Genomic DNA, 27,096 nt, shown 5'->3' with positions numbered 1-27,096 from the left:
TGTTGTTGTTGTTGTTTGTTTCACTCAGCATCAGTTCGTGTAAATATTTCCTGGCTTTTCTAAAATCAGCCTGTTCATTTTTAAAAAATAGAACCATAATATTCCATAACTTTCATATACCATAACCTATTTAGCTTTTCTCCAATTGCTAAGCATTCACTTGTTTTTCAGTTCCTTGCTACTACAAAAAGGGCTGCTACAAACATTTTTTTACATGTGGGAACTTTTTCCTTTTTTATGATCTCTTTGGGATACAGGCCCAGTAGAGGCACTTCTGGATCAAAGGGTATGCACAGTTTGATTGCCTTTTGGGCATAATTCCAAATTGCTCTCCAGAATGGTTGGATCAGTTCACAACTCCACTAACAATGTATTGGTGTCCCAGTTTTTTCACATTCCCACCAACATTTATTAATTTTTCCTGTCATGTTAGCCAATCTGAGACGTGTGAAGTGGTACCTCAGAGCTGTTTTATTTTTCATTTCTTTAATCAATAGTGATTTAGAGCATTTTTATATATCTATAGATAACTTTAATTTCTTCATATGAAAATTGTCTGTTCATATTCTTTGAAGGTGGTTAGTTATTGATTAAGCTATCCTGAACCTTGCTGGTCACTACTTCCCTATACTGGTCCTCCTCAATACTTTGTGAGTTGCTTTCTTTAAAAGAAATCATCACCAGGTAGCCAAACTTCTGATCACAAGCCTCTCTGAATTTTTCTAAGGTGATGCTTAGATGAGAACATTTCATTCTAGTTTATAGTTTGCCTTCCAAAAATGTGATTTAGAATGTGGATGAGAGATAAGGAATACCAGGGAATAAATGAATGAATGCCATAGTCATCTTAAAAAAAGAGTGCTATTTGTGTGTGTGTGTGTGTGTGTGTGTGTGTGTGTGTGTGTGTGTCTGTATGTGTGTGTCCTAGACTCCTTTGATAGTCTAGTGAAGTGTATAGATCTCTTAGTAATGTTTTTAAAGGAATAAAATACATAGGATTACAAAGGAAACTAGTTATATTGAAATACAGGAAATACTTTTTCCCCATTCAAGATCATGGACTCATATGGACTGTGGGTATCAGAGAAAGCTAAAGCAATTTTTATTTTGACTGCAGTTCCTCTGTCTTGTCCCTGAGCCTGTTTGTATTGCTAGCCCCATCTTTCTTTGAGAGCTCCATCTATTAGGGTTGAATTACAAGAGACAACCTGAAGAAGTTGCTAGCCCAGCAACAGGCTTGTCCAATCAAGGACTATATCTCCTATTCCTGCCCTCCAAGTCTCTTGTCTATAGGCCTCTCCAATCCAGAGGTACCCCATACCCAATTCACCTTCTGCCTAAATGGAAACTTTCTGTCCTTTTTTTTCTTTAGGGATCTATGTAAGTGAGGCTCCCTTGCTAGTGAACTGGATAAACCATTATTGGTTCCTAAATTTATAGTATTCAGACTTGGGTTATAGTTTTGGTTTTAGGATTCTGGTTCTGGTTTGTTGCAGCCCTGATGATTTTGCTCACAGGGTCATATTCTAAGAATCCCTGTTTTATGTTTTACAATTTATGTAAGAGACTTTTTATTTTTTTGTGACCTTTTTCTTTGTCCCTTTCTTCTCTACTTTAAATTTCTTCATTTGTAGGTTCTGGCAGTGAAACTCTGGATAGAGACAAAAGTAGAGACAGACAGAGAAAGAGAAAAAATGATACAGAGACCAAAAGATAGGGATAGGGCATTGTTTGAATGTTGGGGCTCTGGGAATCTCAGACATGTGTGAGAAATTCGCTTATAGGGAATTACATCCCTTCCCCGCTAGGTCTTGTAACTCTAGAAAAGGCTGTGAATGGATCTCTCCTAAGTGAAAGAGTTCTCTCCCACTTGGCTGCTTTAATATCTTTTCTGAAGAGTTCATTTATTCTTGTATATTCTTTGGCATCCTAAATTGTAGAACTTTATTGATTTTTGTTTGCAGTTTGGCTTGGATAAATGAGTGTTTACTATTCATTCTGATCTTCTCAGTAACAATAATTGGAAGAGATTAAGCTGGGAATGTTAGCTAAGAGATACTTTCCCCTTTAAGAGTAAGTAAGGAAATGGCTTTCTTTTTGAATTCAAACTCATATCTCTAGTCTAAACCTAGTTTAGAAGTGGCAGATCCTGATGCCTGTGTTAGATACTGAGAGAGAAAATCTTAACTGATATGTATCTATGAAACCTGCTAGTTCTGTCTTTACATTTTGACAACCCATGTACATAGATACAGAAAAGCAGGGTAAGATATAGAAGGGTATATTTAAAAGTTAAGATGATCAAAAACAAGAGATTAAAAATATATATTAACATATATATGTAAATTTTAATACACATTGTTTTATTAATCATGTTGGGAGAGAAAAATCAGAGCAAAAAGGGAAAAACCATGGGAGAGAAAAAAAAAAAACACAGAAAAAAGAAGTGAATATAGTATGTGTTGATTTATATCAGTCTCCTTATTTTTTTTTTCTGGATGCAGATGGCATTTTTTTTTTGTCCAAAGTCTATTGGGCTTACCTTGGATCATTGATACACTGAGAAGAATCAAGTCTTTCATAGTTCATCATTACACATTCTTGCTGTTATTGTGTACATACAGTGTATTCCTGGTTCTGCTTGTTGAACTCAGTATCAGTTCATGTCAATCATTCCAGGCCTTTCTAAAATCAACTTGTTCATCATTTTTTATAGAACAATAATATTTCATTACTTTTATATATCACAACTTCTTCAGCAATTCCCTAATTGATAGGTATCTACTCATTTTCCAATTCTTTGTTACCACAAAAAGAGCTGCTACAAACATTTTTGCCCATGTGGGTCCTTTTCCCTCCTAAAAGGAGGGTATATTTAAAAGTTAAGATGATCAAAAACAAGAGATTAAAAATATATATTAACATATATATGTTATATATATATATATATAGTCTTATGAAGAAGAATAGGATGAAAGAAGGACTAGAACCTTTTCGCGATGAATGAGATAATGTTAAGAACAGAGAAATACTGTTCAATGTTTTTGTTTCTGGGTAGTGGTTGTTTTTCTTACAAGAAGGATGATCTCATTTTTCTTGTACTGATAAATGTGGAATTATGTTTAGAAGAACTGCACATGTTTAACCTATATTGGATTACTTGCTGTCTAGGGGAGGTGGGGTGGGGGAAGGGAGAAAAATTTGGAACACAAGATTTTGCAAGGGTGAATATTGAAAACTATTTTAAATGTATTTTGAAAATAAAAAGCTAATATTAAAAATCAAATAAAAGAAAGATGATCTTTAGGAGGTGAATACGTATTACTTCCTTTCGATAAGTATAAGGAAACTAAAGTACAGATGTCAATTTAAATTCTGAGCTTTCCAAGACCAACATTTAAAGAAAGGATCACTTTCTTTTGCAAATTAAGAATCGAAATCTACAGTATTTACACTGCCAAATTTGGGGGTTAAAATATACCAATTTCAGTTTTTAGTTTATTTAATTTAAGCAAAGCTAAATGTTAACATTATATATGCTACAGATCTTAGAAAACTTTCGTGTTTGGAAAAGAAGAAACATTATAGTGATACAATGTGGCCCTCTGGTCCTAGTTAGTTATCTTTAAAATATTAGGAAAGTTGTCAGACTGAGAAGCTTTAATGAAATTTCAGCTCCTGCCCTGTTTTCTTCCTTGTGGAAAGGTGAGAAGTATCTGGGATTGTATTTGGGAAAAAGAGAGGTCCGGGTCAGCTTTTATTTGCTGACTAATTCCTCCTCGGTATTACATTTTGCCTGGAACCGGTCTCCCCTTTAAATCAAGCGTCTGGTAAAGGTGGAGGCGGCTTACACCTGGTCTCCAATCCCGCCCCGGTGTTAAGTTTTATCCCCATCCCGTTCCTGCCACGTTCTGTTTCTCCTCGGTCCTGCCAATTGGAAAGCCTTTGCGCGCCCGAGTCCTGCCTCGCCCGAGCAGGTGCAGCGCCAGGTAAGCCGGCGGCGTGGAGAGCTCCCGCTGTTCCCCTGCGCCCAGACCCAGGAGGGCGGCGACTCTTGCGGGCCGGGAGGCGGTCACTCCAGGGATCCCGAGCTAATGGCCTCTTAGAGCTCCCCCAGCCGGGGGATGTGGCATTGGCGCGACCCGGAACTGTCCGGCCGGCGGGAGCTCGGAACGCTGCATGGGCCGGAGCCGAGGTGGGCGCCGAAGCAAGCTCTCCCGGGGGACACGGGGGACGCGGACACCCCGGGGACATGACGGCTTCTCCTCGAGACCCCAAGGACCCGGAGCTCTCGGCTATTGAGATCGGCTGGGCCAGCGTGTGGGAGCAGGGCAAGACGCGGGATGAGGAAAAGGCAGAAGAGGAGAAAACTTCACCTCTCCTCCGGGACCCTCCGTCTGGGGGGGCGGCGTCCCTACGGGCGGGGAGAGGTAGCGGGGACAAGGACAGCACGGAGGGGGAGGAGGAGGACCCTGAGCTGTGTCCGCCTCCGCGGGGGAGGCCGAGCCGCACAGCATCCCTGGTGAGCGGACTGCTCACCGAGTTGTACAGCTGCCCGGAGGACGATGGGGTGGGGGGCAGCTGGGGCAGAGGGCGTCCGGGACGGCAGGATAGCGTGGACAGCTCCACCGAGGCCTCGGGCGGTTCCGACGCCTTCCTGGGCGGCCGCGTCCTGCAGGAGCTGCTGGAGAGGCAGAGCCAGAGGCACCAACTCCACTACCTGAGACAGAAAGGTGAGGCGGGGCTGCCCGGGGCATAGCGCCGGAGCTTCAGTCATCTGGGGAGAGAGACTCCGTCCCACCTCCCATGCCGCCTTGCCCCTGCCTGTGATCATGCGCTACTGAACAAACCCTCCTTGTCTTTCCTTCTCCCTTCCTGCTTATCCTAGACTTCTCTGAGCTCCGGGTGAAAACTTGAGTAACTGCACTACAAATAAGCAAACTAAACAAAACTTTTCCACTTTAGTTGGGGCCGGTCTGGGCAGTGTTTAAGTTAGGCAGGAATACAAATATCCTGCTTTCAAGGTCTTCGATGAGGTGCTTCCTTTTAGTGGGATTAGGGAGACATGTCTCTAGATAATTTCTTTGATATGACCCGGAGCACAGGTGCATTCATTACTATACAGCAGCTTCTCGTGCTTTTCCAAAACTGCCTGCCGAAGTCTGCGTCTAATTGACCCCTTTTGTCCTTTTCGTGGAATTTGTGAAATCTTCTTGAGCCGCTGATCACTTACAGGGATTTTTTGATTTTGTGTGTATTATTATCCTCTTGATAGTCTGGAGAAGCCCGTGGACTCCTCAGAACTGTTTTTAAATAAAAAAAGTAAAATACATAAGATTACAAAGATTCCAATTATATCAGTTATCAAGTTAAAAAAAAAAAGTTAAAAATCAAGTTAAAAAAGTTAAAAACCCAAACAAGTTCACAAATCTCACGTTAAGAACCATTTACTTGGGGGAATGGGGAGTAGGATCTGTGATTTCATGAATATAAGGAACTCTCAGGTGAGAAAGCAAGTCAGAACCTTCTCTGATAGTCTTAGTTGTTTAGAACACAAAAAATTAAGCTACTTCCCCGAGTCCCCCAGGGAATATTTGAATACTGGTCATCTTGGCTCCAAAGCCAGCAACTAACTCCATGCTGTGTCGCTCACTTATGTTTTTTTTTTTTTTATTTTTATTTTCAGTTCTAAATCTCCCCCCTCCCTTCTCTCCCCCCCCCCCCAAAGAAATACCATGCCCATTATACACATCTCCTGTTATCTTCGAGATTTTTTGAAGTTAAAAATAGAATGCATCAGCAGAAGAGTGGCTTTATAGGCCTGTGTGATTACTGAAGCTTTAACTTAAACAAACACCCAATCTCTTTTTCTGGCTTTTACTAGTGTTTATTGAGGCAGTGTTAACTGGTCATAGCTGTTCAGGATCAGAGTCTGTGAATTTAATTTCTATCTGAGCTCAGAGCCCCTCTAAAGGGACTCCTCAGGTAACTGTTTTCCTAGTAGTGAGGGACAGCTTGTCCATCCACTGAGATATTACAGGATTTAATTGGCACCTTTTGTTAGTAGATTTGAGAATACTTGGACTGGGAAAATATCCTTGGCTTTCCCAGGGGAGGGAGGCCAATCTAGTGTTTCTTTTGTTATCATCAAAGCAATGCTAAGGGTGCTGATGTCCTCATTTAGGTTTCTCTCACCAGTTCAAAAGGACATGGCTTTTCTGTACTTAACACAGTTATTAAATATATATTTTCCTTTCTAGGAACAACAAGCTCCCATGTAATAAAATGAAGCTTGGTGTGGATAACAGATTGCTAGGCAACAACCACATTTCTTGCAACTACTGTCCTTGTGCTAAATTGACTACACTAGGACAGAAAAGAGGAGAACACAATGGTTGCTTGTGTCTTCATTGTCAAAATCAAACTTACTAATGCCAGAAAAATTTAAAAGGAAATGAATAAATCTTTTAGCTTTCGGAAATCTATGTAAACAACTCTGGTTTCCTCTGCTTCCTAGTGAAGACCTACCCCCCCTCCCCCAACTCATTGTTATGAATGGTTCCCTGTACCTCCCCCTGCATTAGTGTTAGCTAGAAATACACAATTTCATTTTATATGAGGATTTGAACAAATTTATGATTTTCGTTTTTTCACAGTGTTCAATGAAGAAATGGTTTCCTAAGAGTCCAGCAAAATTCAGCATTAAAAGTTATGATCCAGAATTCCTTTATTATTCTTGAGGAAGCCATTTTCCCTATTGTGGACATTTTTGGTATTAATTACTCAGTGGAAAATGAGATTTGGTAAATTGATTTTAAAAAAGAGATAAACTACACCATTGTTAACAGTTTTTCTTCTAAAACCTGCTAGTCTTTTGCAAAAATCTATTCAAAGTCATTTTTTACTCAAGGGATAGAATTACCTATAGTTTAATCTAAAAGCTTTGTTTCCTGTCAGTCACTCTAGTAGAATTAAAGACATGTCACATTGTATATAACTTCAGAAATTTCAAGCTGGAAGGTACTTAAAGGTCTTCTAGTCTCTGTATCCTTCTTTTATAGATGAGGGAATTGAAACATACATGGACTGAATTTTGCCTAAGGTTTTACAGGTAGTGGTGAAAAGTAGAGAGTCTTAGATTCCATATTCCATGGTCTTTTACTATATATTTTATTTTATTTTTTAAAAAATATACCAATCAACCATTCAGTTTAACCTGGCTCATGGAGGATCATTGAGGGAAGGAGGAATTTTGGTAAATATTGGTCTTAACATAGACTTCTTGAGTATATATGTCATAGTGTTATTACTGGATTAAAGGGCATGCAGAGTTTAATTGGGGGCGCAGTTAAAAATGGCTTTCTAGGAAGCTGAACCAATTTACCACTCTACAAATAATGGCTCTCTTCACATAGTTCCTCTAATAATTGATATTTTCTTCTTGTCATTTGATCAATCTGGTGAATATGAGGTAGAAATTCAGTTGTTTTTATTTACATTTCTCTTATTAGTGATTTGAGATATTTTTTTCTTATAATTATTGATAACTTGCATTTTATCTTTTGAAAACTGCTTGTTCATATTATTTGATCATTTATCTGCATTTGGTCTATGCTAACATTTTTATCAATGACTTGAGCAAAGGCATAGTTGTCATTCTCATCAAATTTACACTTGACACAATTCTAGGAAGTATAGTTAACACACTGACAAGATTCAGAAGGATTTTGGTAGGTTAGTATATTGGATTTGATCTAAAAAGATGAAATGCAATAGGAAAAATAAAGTTTTTAACTTGAATATGAAAAAAGCAACTCCACAAATCTAAAAAGATGAAATTCAAAAGGGAAAACAAAGTTTTTAACTTGAGTATGAAAAAAGCAACTCCACAAATATAAGATAGAGAAGGGCAGGGATAGACAAGAGCTGTTTTGAAAAAGACCTGGAAGTTTCAGTGGACTGCAATCTCAATCTCAAGCAGCAGTTGTGATGTGGCAGCAAAAAATGAATAAAAACTTGGGTTGAATTAAGAGGGGCAGAGTTTCCAAGAACAGGGAAGTGATAATTCCTTGTTATCTTTCATCTGGAGTATTGTAGTCATTTCTGGGTCATGGTTTAAATAAGGTGGATAATATCTCAAGGAGGTCAAACAGGATAACAAAATGCTTATAATTCAAGACATATGAGGACCAGTTGGGGGAAACTGGGTATATTTAACCTGAGGAGAAAAGATGAAGGGATAGAAGTTGCAAGGAAGACATTTTAGACTTGATGCCCAGAAAAAACTTCCTAATGTTAGAATTGTCCAGAGTAAGACTGATTTGCTTCAGGAGATGGTGCATTCCTTTTCCTTGAAAGTCTTCAAGCAGAAGCAGAACTTGTCTGGATATTTATTTGTCTGTGATTTGGGCAAATCGCACAAAGAACAGTTGTTGAGGTCCTATCCAAATATCCAGCTCTCAGATTCTGTGATTCCAGGTTTTTGTTGAGGAATTGAATCAGTTCCTTAAATATCTTGGATATCAGACCTATATCAGACAGTTTGGCGCTAAAGATTTTTCTCCCAATTAATTGTTTCCCTGTTAATTCTAATTGCATTTTGTTTTTACAAAAACTTTTCAACAAGACAAGTCAGCAAGCATTTATTAAGCACTTTCTATGTGCCAGGCACTAGACTAAGCTCTAGGGATACAGAGAAAGAGAAAGAAATCTCTGCCCTTAGAGCACTCACAATTTAATGGAAGAGATAAAATGTAAGTAACTATGAGCAAACAAGATGTATAAAGATAAAAATTGTATGTAATCAACACAGTTTGCTTCAACTTCTCATCTGTAGAATGAGCTGGAAAAGGAAATGACAAACCATTCCAATATCTTTGCCAAGAAAACCCCAAATGGGGTCATGTAGAATTGGACATGACTGAACCACATGGCTAATTAATTCTCCCCTGTTTTTGTTAACTATTAAAAGTAGTCTGTGAGTGTTTTATTGTAGTCTCAAATTTAAACTGCCATACTGTCCTGAGTCAGTTGTGGCCTATAATACCTTCTCTATTGTTCCAGTGGGAACTTTCCATGTTCCAGTGGGTAAACTTTCTGAGGAATCACATTTGAGCTCTTTTCAATTTTTATGTTGTCTTAATAGATCTTACCTTAGTTTCCCTATCTTTTGCTATGCTTTGCTTCTAGAAATATAAGTTCTTAAAAGAAAGTAATGGTAGGTGGAAGCAGTGTCATTTGATAGGAGTCACTATGTGTCCTAAGTCCTGTCCTACCCCCTAATCTTATAATGATTTCTACTCCTAAGACCTTATTTTCCTATTTGGGGTTCTTCTTGTCCCATATTTGCCTGGATCCTGGCTGCCCTTGGGGACTCATACTTTCCCTCTTCAGGTGGCATATAGTTCTGGTAGGCACAACTTTTATCAGAATAAGGCATAACTTTTACCAGAATAAGTATGCTCCTAATTTGTGGATTTTCCCTACCTAGGACCCATTATAAAGTACTTATGTTTAACCACATATAGTTACCTTCTCTAACCTGGGAATGGTCTTTAGTGATGTCCTTTTTTTACCTCCTTGACTTGGATATACCTCTGTCAAAAGGTGGGCAGCATATTTCCTCTTAGTCTTGTGGAGTCATGTTTGGTTATTCTAAGGTCTTTCATTCAAAGTTGTTTTTCTTTACAATGTTTTTTTTTTTCTTTTTTTAAAATTAAAGCTTTTTATTTACAAAAGATATGCATAGGTAAATTTTCAACATTAATGCTTGAAAATCCTTGTGTTCCAAATTTTTCCCTCCTTCCCCCACATCCTCCCCTAGATGGCAGGTAATCCAACACATGTTAAATATGTTAAAATATATGTTAAATTCAGTATATGTATACATATTTATACAATTATTTTGCTGCACAAGAAAAATTGGATCGAGAAGGAAAAAAATTGAGAAAGAAAACAAAAACAACAGAAAGAGTGAAAATGCTATGTTGTGGTCCATGCTCAGTTCCCACAGTCCTCTCTCTGGATGTAGATGGCTCTCTTCATTATAAGATTATTGGAACTGATCTGAATCATCTCATTGTTGGAAAGAGCCATGTCTATCAGAATTGATCATCATATAATCTTGTTATTGCCATGTATAATGATCTCCTGATTCTGCTCATTTCACTTAGCATCAGTTCATGTAAGTCTTCCCAGGCCTCTCTAAAAATCATCCTGCTGATCATTTCTTAAAGAACAGTAATATTCCATAATATTCATATACCATAACTAATTCAGCCATTCTCCAACTGATGGGCAGCAACTCACTTTCCAGTGAAAAAGGGCTGTCCCAAACATTTTTGTGCATGTACATCCCTTTCCCTCCTTTAAGATCTCTTTGGGATATAAACTCGGTAGAAACACTGGTGGATAAAAGGATAATCAAAGCTCTCCAGAATGGTTGGATCAGTTCACAACTGCACCAACAATGTATTAGTGTTCCAGTTTTCCCACATCCCCTCCAACATTCATCATTGTCCTTTCTTGTCATTTTAGCCGATCTGAGAAGTGTGTAGTGGTACCTCAGAGTTGTGTTAATTTGTATTTCTCTGATCAATAGTGATTTAGAGCACTTTTTCAATATGATTAGAAATGGTCTTAATTTCTTCATCTGAAAAATTGTTCATATCCTTTGACCATTTATCAATTGACTTGAATTATTATAAATTTGAGTCAATTATCTATATATTTTAGAAATAAGGCCTTTATCTGAACCTTTGAATGTAAAAATGTTTTCCCAAGTTATTGTTTCCCTTCTAATCTTGTCTGCATTAGTTCTGTTTGTACAAAAAGATTTTAACTTAATATAATAAAAATTATCCATTTTTTTTGTTCAATAATGATTTCAAGTTCTTCTTTGGCCATAAATTCATTCCTTCTCCATAGATATGAGAGGTAAACCATACTTTGTTCTTCTAATTTGTTTATAATATTACTATGTCTAAATCATGAACTCATTTTGATTTATCTTGGTATAGGGTGTTAGGTGTGGGTAAATGCCTAGTTTCTGATATATCAATTTCCAATAAAAATTGTTTTCTTCACTATTCATCTCACTCTGCTTCAATTCATCTAAGTCTTCCAGATTTCTTGTCATTTCTTTTGCTGAAATAATATTCTGTTACATTCATATACTATAATTTGTGGGCAAATAATTAAGTTGTGGGCAGCTAGATGGCTCAGTTGGTAGAGTGCTGGACCTGAAGTCATCAAGACTTATCTTCCTGAGTTCAAATCTGGCTTCAAACACTTACTAGCAGCGTGACCCTGAACAAATCGCTTAATCCTGTTTGCCTCAGTTTACTCATCAGTACAATGAACTGGAAAAGGAGATGATAAACTATTGCTGTCCTTGGAAGGAAGGGGAGGGGTGGACACCTGAATCTGAATCCATACTTATTGTGTGATCTAGGAGAAGTTACAGAATCTTAGACTAAATAATTAAGAGTTGGGAGAGACTTCAGAGGTCAACTAGCCTGATATCTCCTTTAACTAAAGAAGGAATGATGGTGTAGGGAAGCTTTTACCAAGATCACACAGGTATTGAGACATTTCATCTCTCCAATTTGTATTTTCTTTATCTCACAAATGGGGAAAGTCTAGAGAAACTATCTTTTTGTTTGTTGAACTCTGGTGAGATAGTTTAATTTATAGTAAAGTGGTTTGTAAACCTTAAGGAATAATACAAGTGCCACTTACTACATAATTATTTAATTTTCTTTTTTTCAAACTAACATTATTTTTTATTTCATAGAGAGTACCTGAGAAGGAACTTTCTTTACCAAGGCATTTTATATAGCTTTAAACTGTTCCTGGGGAGCAGATTAGTGACTTTTCCAGCCAGTATATGGCAGAGGCAAGACTCAATCCATGTCTTTTGATGGAACCTGCTCTCTATCCACTAGGAAAAACTGCCAACACCATTATTATTAGTAATATTTGTTAAGCAATTGAATTCATTGGACTTAATTCTAGATGATAATATTATTTCAAATTCCCGGTTGCTTCTTTTCTGCAAAAGAAAGTGATAACCATTCAATAGAATTGATTCCTTATTTAAAAAAAATATTCCCCCCCCCAGTTATGTAAAGACAGTTTTTAACATCCACTTAAAAATTGTCTTTGAGTTCTAAATTTTCTTTCTCTCTCCTTCACTTTTCCCCTCCTTGAGATAGTAAACACTTTGATATAGGTTATATAAATTCAATCATATAAAACATATTACCATATTATTTATGTTGTGAAAGAAGACACAGACCCAATAGGGGAAAAATACATGAAAAAGTGCAGAAAGTGGAAAATAGTATGCTTTGATCTGCATTCAGATGCCATAAGTTTTTTCTCTGGAGGTAGATAGCATTTTTTTTTACCATGAATCTTTTGGAATTGTCTTGGATCATTGTATTGCTGAGAAGAGCTAAGTCATTCACAGTTGACCATCATATAATATTGCTGTTACTTGATCCCTTATTTTTTTTTTTTAAACTCTACTAATGAATAACTGACCTCTCCTCATAGGTTGTTCTACAGAGACATTAAGACACACCTCCAAAAACAAAAGAAAGGGGGAGCTACAGGTAACCCTAGAGAACTTCTAAATTTAGATCTTTATATCATTAATTTTTAAATTTTTGATAAATATGCACTGGCTCTGGCAGACAGATTTTATAACCCAACAGAAGGGCAGTGTCCAGTGTGAGCAGCCCCACTAGCTTTAGATAATCTGGAGAGATCCAGAAAGTGGTGAATGGAAGGGATCAGATTGGTTAACTACTTGGGGAAGAGGGTTTGCTTGTATTTCTACAGATGGAGAAGGAGTCAGATGGGTGCCAACGAGCCTTGTCTATTGGAGAGACAGAAAAAAAGAGAAAAACCTCAAAACAAAGGAGAAAACCTAAAAAACATCTGACACTGAAAAAGCATGGCTGATAATGAGACTGTTAAAGAACTTTAAAACCAGCAGGAATCATTGGATTCCCTGAGATGAAAAATTGTTGATAAGACTATTGCAGGACTTCAAACTTCAAAAAGGACTTCAGTTATTAGATTCCTGGCACATGAAGTAATGGACAATAGATTCCTTTTGGACTATTTCTAGGACTTATGGACATGTATAATTCCTTATGTTGATTTATGTTATTGCCACATTATATTGCTATGTTATATTGCTATGTACTTATGTAATTTATGTAATCATATATAATACATCCCATATCGATGGGTTTATGTATACCTGTTTTAAGAGTGAGACCCTTCAGAAACCCGCTAATCTTATTTGATTTCCCATTTCCTTTGGTGTTTTCATCTCCTTTCCTGAGATGTCAGGGAGGGCGTGATTACCTCCTTTTATGGTGTTTTCATCCCTTTTTTGAGCAGTCAGGGAAGGCGTGATCACCTCCTTTTTGGGGTTCTCACCTCCTTGAGAAGTCAGGGAGGTCATGACCACCTATGTCCTAAAACAAAAGAAAATGGGAGATGGTATGGGCCCAAACTCTGAACTTGAAACAAAGGATTCTTACAAGGTATTAAGTTAGTGGAATTGATAGAGACAATAGTTATTTAATTTAGCATGGTTCAGTATGATTGATTTAATGCTACAAGGAGATGTTATGGGCCAGAACTTGAAAATTGGAATTGAGGAGACAATGGTTAAATCTAGTTCAGCATTGATTTAATCTTACAATAAATAATGGTTTCCTAGTGATATAATGATTGGTTTGTACTCAGTGTAGAGCTTATAAACTAGAAGCCTCAGCCAGGGAGATTCAGAAACAGGGAGATTCAGAAGCCAGAGAAGGCAGGCAGGAGCTTAAGCTCTCAGAACCAAGGGGAGAAATTCAATTTGATCTTCAATCTTCCTGGCTGGCCTGGACTCCTGCACTTCCCCCACTAAGACCAAGGCCAGACAGAAAGGCTCTCCAAAAAAGCTGCCCAGCCTCAGGAAGGAGGTAATAAAGGATCTGGACTCAGAAAGCTAACTGGACCCCAGGAAAGGAGACAAGACTTGGAAAGAGATAATAAAGGATTTGGACTTTAACACCTGGCTATACTGTGGTGATTACTGAACTGAAATGAAGGCTGCCTCCAGAAACCCTAAGAAAATTTCAACAGAGAACATTAAATTTTAGAGAGAATATTACAAATTTTCTAGTAAAAACTCTTACAATAAAAGTAAAACAAAATTTTTTCCTTAAGTTTTACTGAATCCTTGCTTATCATCATTTAAGCCCACTTTTACAGTCATTCAACATCCATTTCTTAAACACTTACTTTGTGCAAAGCTACTATGCCTTTGCCCAGACTACTCCCCCACCATACCTGTAATTCATTCAATGCAATTTTTATTAAATGCCTACTATGTTCATAGTACTCCTTTCTTACCTTTGCCTCTTAAAATCTTTCTTCTTTTTTTTTTTTCAACGTTTAACTTGAGTGCCACTGCTTTTCCTTATCTCCCTAGTTTGTACTTTCTTACTCCTCAGATCATTTTATATTTACTTTTCTATTTTAACAGGAACAGGATCTTCTTAAAGGCCAAGGCTGTTTTTAATTTTGTCTTTATATATCCAGTATGCCTTGAAACCTAATAGGAGCTTAAAAACTTTTTCTTGAATTGAGAGCTACTGGAGGAGGTGCAACAATAATAAATATTTATCCCTATATTCATAATTCTTACAATCTAGTAGTTAATAATCATTTATGAAGCACCTATTATGTGCTTTGCATAAGTACTAAGGGATACAAAGAAAGGTAAAACACAGTTTTTTGCTCTCATGGAGTTATTAGTCTGTTAGGGGAGACAATATGAAAAAATTATGTGCAAACAAGCTATGACCAAAATAAATTGGAGATATTCAGTAGTGGGAAGGCTTCAACACATAAACAAAAATAATGCTGGGGGAGAGAGAGGCTGCCTAGTATAACAGCCTCAAAGTCACAAAGACCTAGCTTCCTGTCTTGCTTCTGATAACTGAATAATCATGGATAAGTCATTTAACCTCTTCTGGAGGCTATTTCCACATCGGGAATTCCTTATACTAATAAACTCAATGGTTTGCTCTCTTCCCCCAATATCCTATATGCCTTACAAATCATGATTAAAAAAATCAGAGAAGTCCAAAGTATGAAATAAGATCTTGGGAGGGTGGAAAGAGCCTTTTGACTTGGTATGGTTCTGTCTTTAAAATGGAATAGTGTGAATTTGGAAAGGGAGGAAGGTACCTGATTATAGGTATCTTGAGTAGCTGGCTGAAGGAGTTTGAATTTCATTCACTTGGCAAAGAGTTAATATAGTAATGAGATTTTAAGGCATTCTTTAGCATTCCCCTTTTCATGGGAACATTTAATCTATTTTATTTTAGTAGTATTTTTTCCCCCAAATACATGCAAAGATAGTTTTCAACATTCACCTTTGTGTTTCAAAATTTTCTTCTTCTTTCTCTTTTCTCTCCACCCCCCCCCCCCCCCCGACCCTGCCAAGACTGCAAGCAATCTGATATAGGTTAAACAGAACCTTTAACTTTTTATTCATATTATTTTGCTTTCCTTTGAGCATTTCTATTCTCCTTAAATCCTTTTTAGTTAAAATTTTGAAGCACATTTCTCTGATAAGACCTCATTTCTTAAACATCTTATAGGGAACTGAGTCAAATTTGAAAAAAATAAGAGCCATACATCAATTGACAAATGATTGACTGACTTGATCACTTTGCTAAGAGATTCTCATAAGTCTTCTCCAGCACGACAGTTTGAAAGCTTCTATAGGGCTCAGCTTTCTTTATAGTCATTTCTTACAGTTGTATATTGCTACTGGAAGAATCATAACTTTGATTCTAGGGTCCTTTGTCAGTAAGATGATGTCTTCACTTTTTAGTATGCTGTTCAGATGGACAAAAATCTTCCAAATGAAGCTAACTATTGCCAAGGAGAGCAAAAAACTTTACATCCTAGAATATCTAAGTCATTTTCTCAACAGCTAGTGAAAACATTAAGCTTGTTTTTAAAACAACAGTGGAGAATTGCTTATTAGTATTCCTATTGTGTTATATTGTCTCTCTGGAGCCTTTCAATAAATTAGTGGAGTTGCTTTTGATAAATTAAAGATTCCAGCAATGTTGGTGCATCCTTTATCGTTTTTTGCAAATATAAAATATATTAACCTACAATATTTGAAGGTCAAGAAATTGCTTGTTTGCCTAAAGTTTTTAATTTTCATAGTGGCCGGAATCAGTATTGTTACATTCATGTACATGTTTAAAAAAGCATGTCTTTTATGTTTGTGTGGTAAAAAAAAGTAGATGAATAGGGGGCCTTTTTATATGTATTTATGGGTTAAAAAGTGATAGATTTGGGGGCTTATCACCAAAATAATATTTATCAAATGAGAAAGTATAAAGCAATTTGTAAAATATTATAGGAATGTTAGTTATTATTATTTTAATAGAATTTTTCCCAATTACGTCAAGACAATTTTTAGCATTCATCTTTGTAAGATTTTGAATTCCAAATTTTTCTCCCTTATTTTCCCTTGTCTGAAATGATGAACAGGAAGATTTCATAAAAACCTGGCAAGACTATACAAACTGATGCAAAGTGAAATGAGCAGAAACAGGAAAACATTGTACATAGTATCAGCAGCATTGTGTGATGATCAATTATGAATGACAGCTCTTCTCAGAAATACAATGATCTAAGAAAACTACAGTGGATCCACCAGAGAAAATGTTGCCCATTCACCATTTCTTATTGTACAATACCACTTTATTACATTCATATACCATAGCTTGTTAAACCATTCTTCAATTGATGGGCATATCCTCAGTGTCCAATATTTTGTCATTGCGAAAAGGACTGCTTTAAATATTTTTGCACATGTAGGTTCTTCCCCCTTTTCTCCCTTCTCCCCTTTTAAAAATGATTTATTTGGGATACATGACTAGTTGTAGTATTGCTGGATCAAAGAATATGCAATTTGCCCTTTTGGGCATAGTTCCAAATTGCTCTCTAGAATTTTTGGATCAATTCACAACTCTCCCAAAAATGCATTAGTGTCTGAATTTTCCCACATCTTCTCTAACATTTGTCATTTTCCTCTTTTGTCACATTATCCAATTTGATAGGTGTGAAATGTTACCTCACAATTGTTTTAATTTGCATTTCTTTACTCAAAAATGATATTGAATACTTCTCATATGTCTATAGATAGCTTTGATTTCTTCATCTGAAAATTGCCTGTTTATATCTTTTGGCTATTTATCAATTGGGGAATGACTTGTATTCTTCAAAGTTGACTCAGTTCTCCATAAATATTTGAGAAATGAGTCTTTTATCAGAGATGCTGTAAAGGTTGTTTCCCAGCTTTCTGCTTTCCTTCTAATATTGGTGGCATTGGTTTTGTTTGTATAAAAGCTTTTTATTTTAATATAATCAAAACTGGTGGTTTTACATTTCATAATGCTCTCTATTTCTTGTTTGGTCATAAATTTTTCTTTCCCCCATAGATCTGATAGGTAGAGTATTCCTTGCTTTTCTAATTTGCTTATGGTGTCACTCTTTTATGTCTAAGTTAATGTACCCTTTTTGACCTTATGTTGGTATATGGTGTGACATATTGACCTAGTTTATATTTTACTGTTTTCCAGTTTTCCCAGAAATTTTTGTCAAATAGTGAGTTCTTATCCTAAATCTTTGGGTTAAGTAAATACTGCATTGCTATTGTCATTGACTATTGTGTCTTGTATCCACAGTTTATTTCATTGATTCACTACTCTATTTCTTAGTTAGTATTGAATGGTTTTAATGATTATGCTTTATAATATAGTTGAGATTTGGTATTGCCAGGCTACCTTCCTTTGTATTTTTCCATTAATTTCCTTAATATTCTTGACGATTTGTTTTTCCAGATGAATTTTATTGGTTCTTTGATTCACTTATTCTTTAGGATTAGATTATTTAGTTTCCAATTAATTTTTAATCTATCTTTTCACTATCCTTTGTTGAATGTAATTTTTATTGCATTATGATCCAAAAATATATTTAATATTTCTGCCTTTCTACATTTATTTTTTTCTTTTATTATAGCTTTTTATTGACAAAACATATGCATGGATAATTTTCAACATTGGCCCTTGCAAAAACTTCTGTTCCAACTTTTCCCCTCCTTCCCTCCACCCTCTCCCCTAGATGGCAGGTAGTCCCATACATGTTAAATATGTTAAAGTATATGTTAAATACAATATGTGTATACATATTTATACAGTTATCTTGCTGCACAAGAAAAATCGAATTTAGAAAGAAGGTAAAAATAACCTGAGAAGAAAAACAAAAATGCAAGCAAACAATAACAGAAAGAGTGGAAATGCTATGTTGTGGTCTACATTCATTTCCCAGTGTTCTTTTGCTGACTGTAGCTGATTCTATTCATTACTGATTAATTGGAACTGATTTGGATCCTCTCATTGTTGAAGATAGCCACTTCCATCAGAATTGATCCTCATATAGTATTGTTGTTGAAGTGTATAATGATCTCCTGGTTCTGCTCATTTCACTTAGCATCAGTTCATTTTACATTTAATTTTGAAGTTTTATGCCCTAACACATGCTTAGTTTTTGTGTAGGTGCCATATGTTGTTGAGCCATTCAGTTTTCTCCAAAGGTCTGCTGTATCTAGCTTTTCTAATGTTCTGTTTACTTCCTTAATTTCTTTCTTGGTTACTGTTTGGTTGGATTCATCAAGTTCTGAGAGGGACATTTAAAGTTTCCCAGTAGTATAGTTTTGATATTTCTTCTGATGACTCACTTAACTTCTTTAAGAATTTGGACGCTCTTTTATTTGGTGCATATAAGTTTAATATTGAATGTCTATGGTCCTTTCATTGTCTACAGTATCTTTTTAGTAAGATATACTTTCCTTCCTTCCTTTTTTTTTTTTTTTTTTTAACTTTAAGATCAGGATTGCTAACCCTGCTTTTTTTTTTTTTTTTTTAAACTTTAGCAGAATCATGATTGATTTTGCTCTACTCCCTTACTATTACTCTCTTTGTTCCTTTGCTCAAAAATGTTTTTTGTAAACAACACATTGTAAGATTTTGTTTTTTGATTCACTCTGTTTCTGTTTTAGGAGAGAGTTCATATCATTCCCATTCACAGTTATGATTCCTTTCTGTGTATTTTCCGCCATTCTATCTTTCCTCCTATTTGTCTTTTCTTTTCGTTCACCCTTTTCCTCTTCATCAGTATTTAGCTTCTACTACTTCTCCCTATCTGCTTTTTCTTCTGTCAGTCTCCCTCTAACCTTCTACTCCTTTAGTTAATCTCCCCCCTTCTATTTCCCTGATGGATAAGATAGATTTCTATATTCAACTGATTGAATGTATTGTTTCCTCTTTGAGCCAATAATGATAAGAGTAAGGTTCAAGTAATGCCCGTCACTCACCCTTCTATCTTCCTCTTCCTAGTAATAGGTCTTCATGTGAAATAATTTAGCTCATTATACCTCTCCCTCCCTTTTGCACCCATTGTACTCCCTCAAGGCAAACAGGCAACCTCCAGCTGCCAGACTTCCACATGTTCAGTGTACTCCCAGGGAAACATCCCACTGGTTTCAGCACTTACTAGACACTCCTATTAGGTTCCCAAATTAGCAACAGATAACCTGTCAGACCCCTAAGGCCTACAAAAGCACCAGACACACCCCCAGTCCAGGCCAGTACTAGATACCAGGCCCCCATGGGCCTCAAGGTAATATTCAGTGCAGCATCAGGTAATCAGACAAGCCTTGCAATCTCTGGCACAACGCGACTGAGACAGTGTCCCAGAGCCAAGCTCAAATTTAAAAGAAAAGAAAAAGGTAAAAAAAACTGAGTTCTTTTTGGGCTTGAGACAACTTGCTATTTTTCTTTGGGGATTTGCTCCCAGGTGTTTTGACACTGTTGTCCTTTTCTGAGTTTGTGTCTTGATCTTCCCTGTTACCACAAAAACTTTCTTTGGTCAGATTATTTTTTGTTGTAATCCCTTTCTTCTATCTGCTTCTTTGCTGATTGATCATGTCAGAGTCCTGAACTTCTAAAGACTCTCTGAGTGTAGCATTGGCTGCCATCATGTCCCACCTGTTTTTTGTTAGACATCTTGGAGCTGGGCCCCGCCTCTCATTTCCCTGGGTCAGTCTACAGTCTGAGGCCCAATGGCAACCTCTGTTGCATTTTGGACATGGGGTTCTTCTGGGTCTTGGTCTCTCATCCTATCCTCTCACTCTGTCTCTGTGCTCTTAATATTGAGCTTTCAGATGCTCTACTTGACCACATTGAAAGCACTGACAAGTCTCTCTGGGAGTCCCTTGCCAAGAGGGACCCTGTCTTCCCATGTTCTGCATCATAGCCTGAGTATAAAAGGCATTTGTGCCCACTATGGCACAGCATCTTATGAACTCCTCTAAAGAAGCATCCTTGTGTAGTCCTAGTATAATTCTTCTACAAACTTCATTAATATTTTCTCTAGCAAGTTGTTTTATCATCATTCCACTGAGTTAACACCTTGTTGTAGCATTTAATCAATCATACATAGTTCCTGCCCTTTACAAGCAAGTGATACCAATCTTCCTAACTTTGTTCTCAAAGTCTCTTTTCACTAAGGGGTTTTTATAGTCTGAGAACAAAGAAAGCATTGTGCCAAATATTCTCATTTGATACTTGACCCTTGAGATGGAACAGCCCTTTCCTCCCTTTCCTCAGCACAGGAATGTTACATCACAAGAAGCTCATTAAGATAATATTTATTTATTCCTTTACTCTAGGAACTGGCCAGGTTTCCAGAGCAAACACAGTCCTACCAATAAGGATGTTCATTAATCAAGGTACCAGGAAGATGGCCAGTCCTTCCAGTGCCTCTTGAGACTTATTAGATGGCTAGGAAAGCATTTCAAAATTCTCAGCAAATAAATTTACACAAAGGCATGCCTGAGACTCACTGGAATTCTTATCTAGAATTCCCTACAATCTTCCAAGTTTCTTGGGTTCAAAGATTGTTTCTCCCTTTCTTTTTGTTAGCTCTGCTGTTGTAAGATTTGTTTTAAAGAGTTTTAGGGATTTGTTTGGCGGTGAATATGGAAGAGTTGCAGCAGTTTACTCCTAATCCGACCATCTGGGCTCCCAGAAGTCCCCTGTTATTAAGTCAGAAGTGATCCTAGTTTATAAACTTACTTTGAAGTACTTTCATGATTAAAATTGTGTATATGATGTGCAGGCAAGCTTAAATATAGGTGCTAGTGTAACAATAGCATTTTTTGGAGTTAATAGCCTAGATATTTAGTATCTGTTTGATTAGTTCCCAAAACAATTTATAGAAAAAAAGAAATTAGAGGATGAATGTCTGATTACTTATGCTGTTAGGATATTATGATTTAATTCAATTCACTTCAATTCAAGAAATATTTTTTGAGAATCTACTATGTGTAAGGTGAAATACAGTGTGGCATAGTGGATAATGTAGCTTAATGGCCTTGTAATTAAGGAGAATCGAGTTCAAATTCTGCATCTGACATGTACGCCTCTGTGACCACAAGGAACTTACTGTCTCTAGCAACATTCTATTACTTAAGTTATGAGACTGCTGATCTTTAGTGAAGGAAGGAATTTCCATATCAGGAATAATCCTCACCAATGGAATCATAGGACTGAACTGAAAACAGAAATCACTGTGAAGTATACAAAAACCCCAAAACAAAACAAAAACAAAACAAAAACTGGTATGGTCCCCATTAGTTATATGAGGAGATCACAGATCTTGAGCTAAAGAGACACTGAGACTAAGGGAAATTAAATGGCTTTCCTAAGGTTCCACTGGTAAATAGAAGAGTATTTAAGGTGAGATTGGAACCTAAAGCCTCTTTCTCCAGAAGCAATACTCTTTTTATTCTCTTTGGGCTCATATTCCAGCATTTAGCATAGTACTTGGCACAAAGTAGGTGCTTGTTGAATGACTAAGACCTGAATTGAAATCCAGTCTCAGATACCTATCAACTGTAGTATTCTGGGCAAGTCATTTAACTGTCTCAATTTCTTCATATAATAGGGATAATAATAATAGCATCTATCTCCCAGGGTTGTTGTAGGGATCAGCTGAAAGAATAGTTGTAAAATGCTTTGCAAACTTTAAGGCCTTATACAGATACTGAAAATTATTGTTATTGGTAGCAGGGGAGATAGAGCTAACATGAATGGTAATGTGAAAGTTCAGTAAAAGTACATAAATGCTTTGGTAGTGTATAGAGAAGGATGTATGTGATTGAGTAGATCCATATAATCTTGGGTGACTAGAACCAAATAATTTTAATTAATCTATAGATTAGGAGTTCTTAATATTTTTTGAATCTTGGACATCTTTGACAATCTGATGACATTGGGGGCTCTTCTCAGAATTATGTTTTTAAAATCTTAAGAGACAGATCTATAAGGGAAGTTAATCATACTGAAATTCAGTTATCAAATTATGTTTAAAATTTACATTATAAAATTACAACTATATAAAACATGTAAATATACAATCAGAAATATATTAGAAAATTATAAGTAATTTAATTATTCATTAGAAGATATATAAATTATATGTTTATTTAAAATTATATATTTTAAAAAACAAGTTCATAGCCTTCAGTTTAAGAATCTATGAGCTAGAAACCATTCTGCAGGTGGAGATCACATTTATGTGTCCATTTGTCCTGATAACAGATATTGGTGAACTGAAGGCAACCCTTCGAGAACTGACTTACAGCATTGCTCTCCAGTCGGCAAAGTTGCTTCGACAACTGAAGCAAAAAGATCGGCTTCTGCACAAAGTGCAGCAGAATTGTGACATTGTGACGGCATGCTTGCAGGCTGTATCCCAGAAGAGGAGTAAGTACTATTGAGCCTCTGAAGCATCTCCTGCTGTCTAACCTTAGGGGAATAGGATAACATGGGTGCTGGGGCCGGGGCTTTCCATGGAAGCTGGTCACTTGAGAAATAATACTTTTGAACACCAGTATTGTCACATTCCAGGATCTCTTTGTGATCCATATTAATCATGTTTCCATCTCTAGCATTTAAAATATGTAATCTGATTCCTTGTATTAGTTTAAAATGACTAACAGAGAAGCAACATGGTGTAGTAGGTAGCCGATAGAGCTTGGAGTCTGGAAGAACCCAGGTTCTGTTATTATCATTGCAGCTGCACCCCATTCTACCAGAAAGGAGGAAAGTTTATTTTCAGCATCTAAGCCTTGTTTCTCTTATTTTGGATATTGACATGATATTCGTTGACATTATGTCTTGCCTCACAATCCCAAACTTCAGCTAGAATTTTCATTTTCCACTCAATGTTTTTGCACTGGATAGAAAGAATCTTAATGTCTAATATTGGTGGTGAACTTTCCCCCTTGTTTCTTGGTCACCAAATAGTTAAGCAGTTGACTTTTATTTTTTAAAGGGAGTGTTATATGGAAGAAATATATGGTTTATTCTGAAATAATTGTTCTGAAATTCTGATCAAATGAAATAATATTTGTAAAGTGTTTAGCACAAATCTTTGAACATAGGAGGCACAGGGTTTATTCCCTTTCTTCCCCATTATTCCATTCCCTTCTCATTAAAAGAAAAAGAAAAAAAGGAGAAAATTATTGTTCTTTTCTTTTTTCTTGCAAGACAATTGGGGTTAAGTGACTTGCCCAGAGTCACACAGCTAGAAAATATTAAATGTCTGAAGCTCTTTTAATTCAGGCCCTTCTGACCCAGGGCCAGTGCTCTGTCAGCTGTACTATCTAGTTGCCCAAAGAATTATTTTTCTCTGAAAACTGAAGTTGCCTCTTAGATGTTCTTATATGTGAATTTTTGTAGTTGTTGTTGAAGGAGCACCAGAGCCACAGTTTAATTGCTATGAGGAGATCAGGATCAGAACATTTCTTTTACTGATGTAGCCAGGGGCCTACTCTGTACCTTAGAGCTGCCTGAGGTCACTGACAGGTAGAGTAATTTAGTCCCACAGCTAGTTAGGACTTGAATCTGGGGTTTTCTTGACTCTGAGGTCAGTTTTCCACTATGTCATGCTGCCTCTCTGTGTGGCTATAAATGAACTGCTAGATTACATTAATGCTTTAGTTATTAGTACTGTGATTAAAATGAGAAAGAAAAGCTTACTGTACATGAATTTTATACTTCTCTTGGGAATTATTTCATGTATTTTCTATGACTAACATTTCCTTGTTTTTGTTTTGTATTTTGTATTAACATGCAGCATGGCCGAACGTTAAGTTCAGGTATGATTATACTGATTACAAGTATGATCAGTATATTTTAATTAAAATGCTTGTTGCAGCTTTCAAAAGTTTATGAAAGTGAGCATTTTATTTCTTAAAAAAAATTGACCCATTTGACATGTTTGTTTTATTTTTTTCCAATGAAAGTTAATTTGGGGAGCTTGGCAAGTTTCAGATAGTGAAAACTGATGACTTAGATTCCATTTTTCATATTCTGTCTTCTTCCAAACTTATTTCCTTTCTTTCTTATTCTGCCCCAGATTTTGATAACAATATCATAGGATCTCCAGCTGATTCAGAGACTCATAGTCTTAGATTGGGCAGGGATTAAGTGGTGGTTTGCTACAATTTCCTTATTATATAGATGAGGGAAACTGAAGTCCAGAGAGATTAAGTGAATTGTTTCATGACATGCAAGGAATAAGTGACAAAACTGGGATTTGAACCCCTGGTCCTTTGCCTTCTACCCCAGTGTTCTTTTGATTATAACCCCCTCCATTCCTTCATTGAAGAACAGTTACTGCACATCACAGAGAGATGAGATTCCTTACTTAGTGGGGACGTTAGTAATTTAAAAGTTAATATTTTACTCATTTCTCCCTAGTATTGAAATTTCTCATTTTTTATTTACTTTATTATTCGTATTTTTGACTGTCTTTAGTTTAGGTTATCTATATCAAAAGTTTACAATAGAAAGTAGAAGAGACATAGAGCAAGAGAAAGTATATGGAAATTTGAAGATGGGAATGGAATCAAGAGAGAGGAAAGGGGACATGCCAGGAAATCTGATGGAATTACTAATTAGAGAGTATTTTTAGTGGCTACTAAGTATACTTAGGAGTTCATAGGGCATCCAGATTTATTGATTACACAATTTCTAGTCATTTGGCTGAAAAATACAGAAGTCCATACTCTAGGTAGCCCAGTACCACAATTAATTTTGAAATTAATCTTCTTAATGTAAGACATAATTTTTTAGGAAAACCTCAGGTAATCAGAATGTTCTGTGAATGGGGTGCTCAAAATGATGAAATTTTCTGGAAGGTTCTCTTTTCTGCCTTCACAATGTGACTAGACTATTTAAAACCTAACATTTCTTTGATGATTTACAATTTTACGTTGCCTTGGGGTTATAATTCTTAACATGAATTAACATTGTATTATAGTGTGCTAGATGTAGAAAATGCTAGAAATTCTACAAAATGTGTAACAATTGGAAGAGACCACTCTGAGGCTACTGCTGGGTAGGGAGGACTGTAGGATGGATCTTGGCTAAGGAGGAATTCAATTGAAGTTTAACCAGGGTTATGGGGGGAAGGAGGCATACTATTTGGTGCCTTCCAATTTTAGGTTTTTTTTTTTTTTTTTTTTTTTTTTTTTTCTGAAGCAGTTAGGGTTAAATGACTTGCCTAGGATCACACAGCCAACAAGTGTTAAGTGTCGGAGACCAGATTTGAACTCAGATCCTCCTGACTTTAGGGCTAGTGCCCTGTCTATTGCACCACCTATAATAATAAGAATAATATTCTTATTAACTAATAATTCATTTAGTTTGTCATGTTGAAGGATTGTAAACATTAGAAATTTCTAAATTTTGTGCCCTGGTACAAAGCTCCAGTTACTCTGCTCTGGTTACAATTCTATTCAGACCTTATGGAGGTTTTTCTTTCTGTTCAAAACTAAAACAAAGATGATATTTTATAAAACATACAATTTATTTTTAATATTAAGAATATAAGCATAGTTTCATACAAAAAACAACATATCTTATTTTTACTACATTTGATATAACTCTTTTTCTTTTATAGTTGTATATGATCGAGTCTCTTAGTTCATTACAGTACAATTCTATTATACAATTATACATTATAGTAGGACTCTAGTATCTGTTGGCAAGGGTCGTGTGTGTAGGGTCTGGGAGGGTGGGGTGAGGGGAGTAGAAGTTAGAGAAGAAATGGGGAATAATATGGATCAATTTCTCTTAGATTAAATTTTTTAAAAACTTAATCAATTTGTTTGATTAAAGCAGACAAACAGAAATAGACAAACAACAGAGTAGATGCCTCAAAAAGTTATACAAAACAGTGCCCAAGAATAATTCCTTAGATAGTTCATACAACTGTATACTTTTGTACTGTTTGTCATTTATTGATCATCCAGAGGAAAGACTGTGTCTTAAATTTATCAAGATGATGCAAAAAATAAATGGCTGTATTAAGTGTGTATCTTCCCTTTCACACAGCTCTTTTTTATATTTCTTTAAATTTATCATATTTTTTGTTCCTTGTGATAATCATATTGCTCACTTATTTTTGGTTGTGTCTCAGTCTTCATAACTCCTTTTGAGGTTTTGCTGGTAGGAATACAGGAATGGTTTGCCATTTCCTTCTCGAGCTCATTTTACAGAGGAAGAAATGGAAATAAATAGGGTTAAGTGACTTACCCAGGGTCACATAGCTGGTAAGTGTCTGAGAATGGATTTGAATTCAGGAAGATCAGTCTTCTTGACTCCAGGTCTGATACTCTACACACTATGGAGCCACCTAGCAGGCTATATAATAATCACAGTAGCATTTATATAGAGCTAATTATGGGCTAAGCTCTTTACAATTATTTTCTCATTTGAGCCTCACAACAACCCTGGGAGACAGGTGCTATTATTATCCTCATTTTGCGAATGAGGAAACTGAGGCAAACAGAAGTTATTTCAATAATTCACCCTTTCCAGTCTCTCTGAAACAAAGAAAAATAATTAAGAAAGAACATTCAAT

General features: G+C 36.2%; 1 protein-coding gene across 3 annotated transcripts in view; it reads left to right on the top strand.

Moving 5' to 3' along the window:
* The first annotated feature begins 3,800 nt into the window (after nucleotides 1-3,800).
* The window catches only part of TBC1D30 (TBC1 domain family member 30), a 120,181-nt gene continuing 96,885 nt past the window's right edge, over nucleotides 3,801-27,096 (top strand). For 2 of the 3 annotated variants that reach the window (XM_031940890.1, XM_031940889.1), the window contains exons 1-2: nucleotides 4,122-4,733; nucleotides 22,764-22,928. In XM_031940890.1, the coding sequence (XP_031796750.1) occupies nucleotides 4,253-4,733; nucleotides 22,764-22,928 (646 nt within the window). In that variant the 5' untranslated portion in view covers nucleotides 4,122-4,252. Of the gene's footprint in view, nucleotides 4,734-22,763; nucleotides 22,929-27,096 lie in introns of all 3 variants that reach the window. The other variant, XM_031940891.1, reaches the window with a different exon arrangement.

The sequence above is a fragment of the Sarcophilus harrisii genome, chromosome 5, assembly GCF_902635505.1.
Source record: "Sarcophilus harrisii chromosome 5, mSarHar1.11, whole genome shotgun sequence".
NCBI classification, from domain to species: Eukaryota; Metazoa; Chordata; class Mammalia; order Dasyuromorphia; family Dasyuridae; genus Sarcophilus; species Sarcophilus harrisii.
The sequence above is the reverse complement of the archived record's forward strand: the minus strand, read 5'-3'. Positions and strand labels throughout refer to the sequence as shown.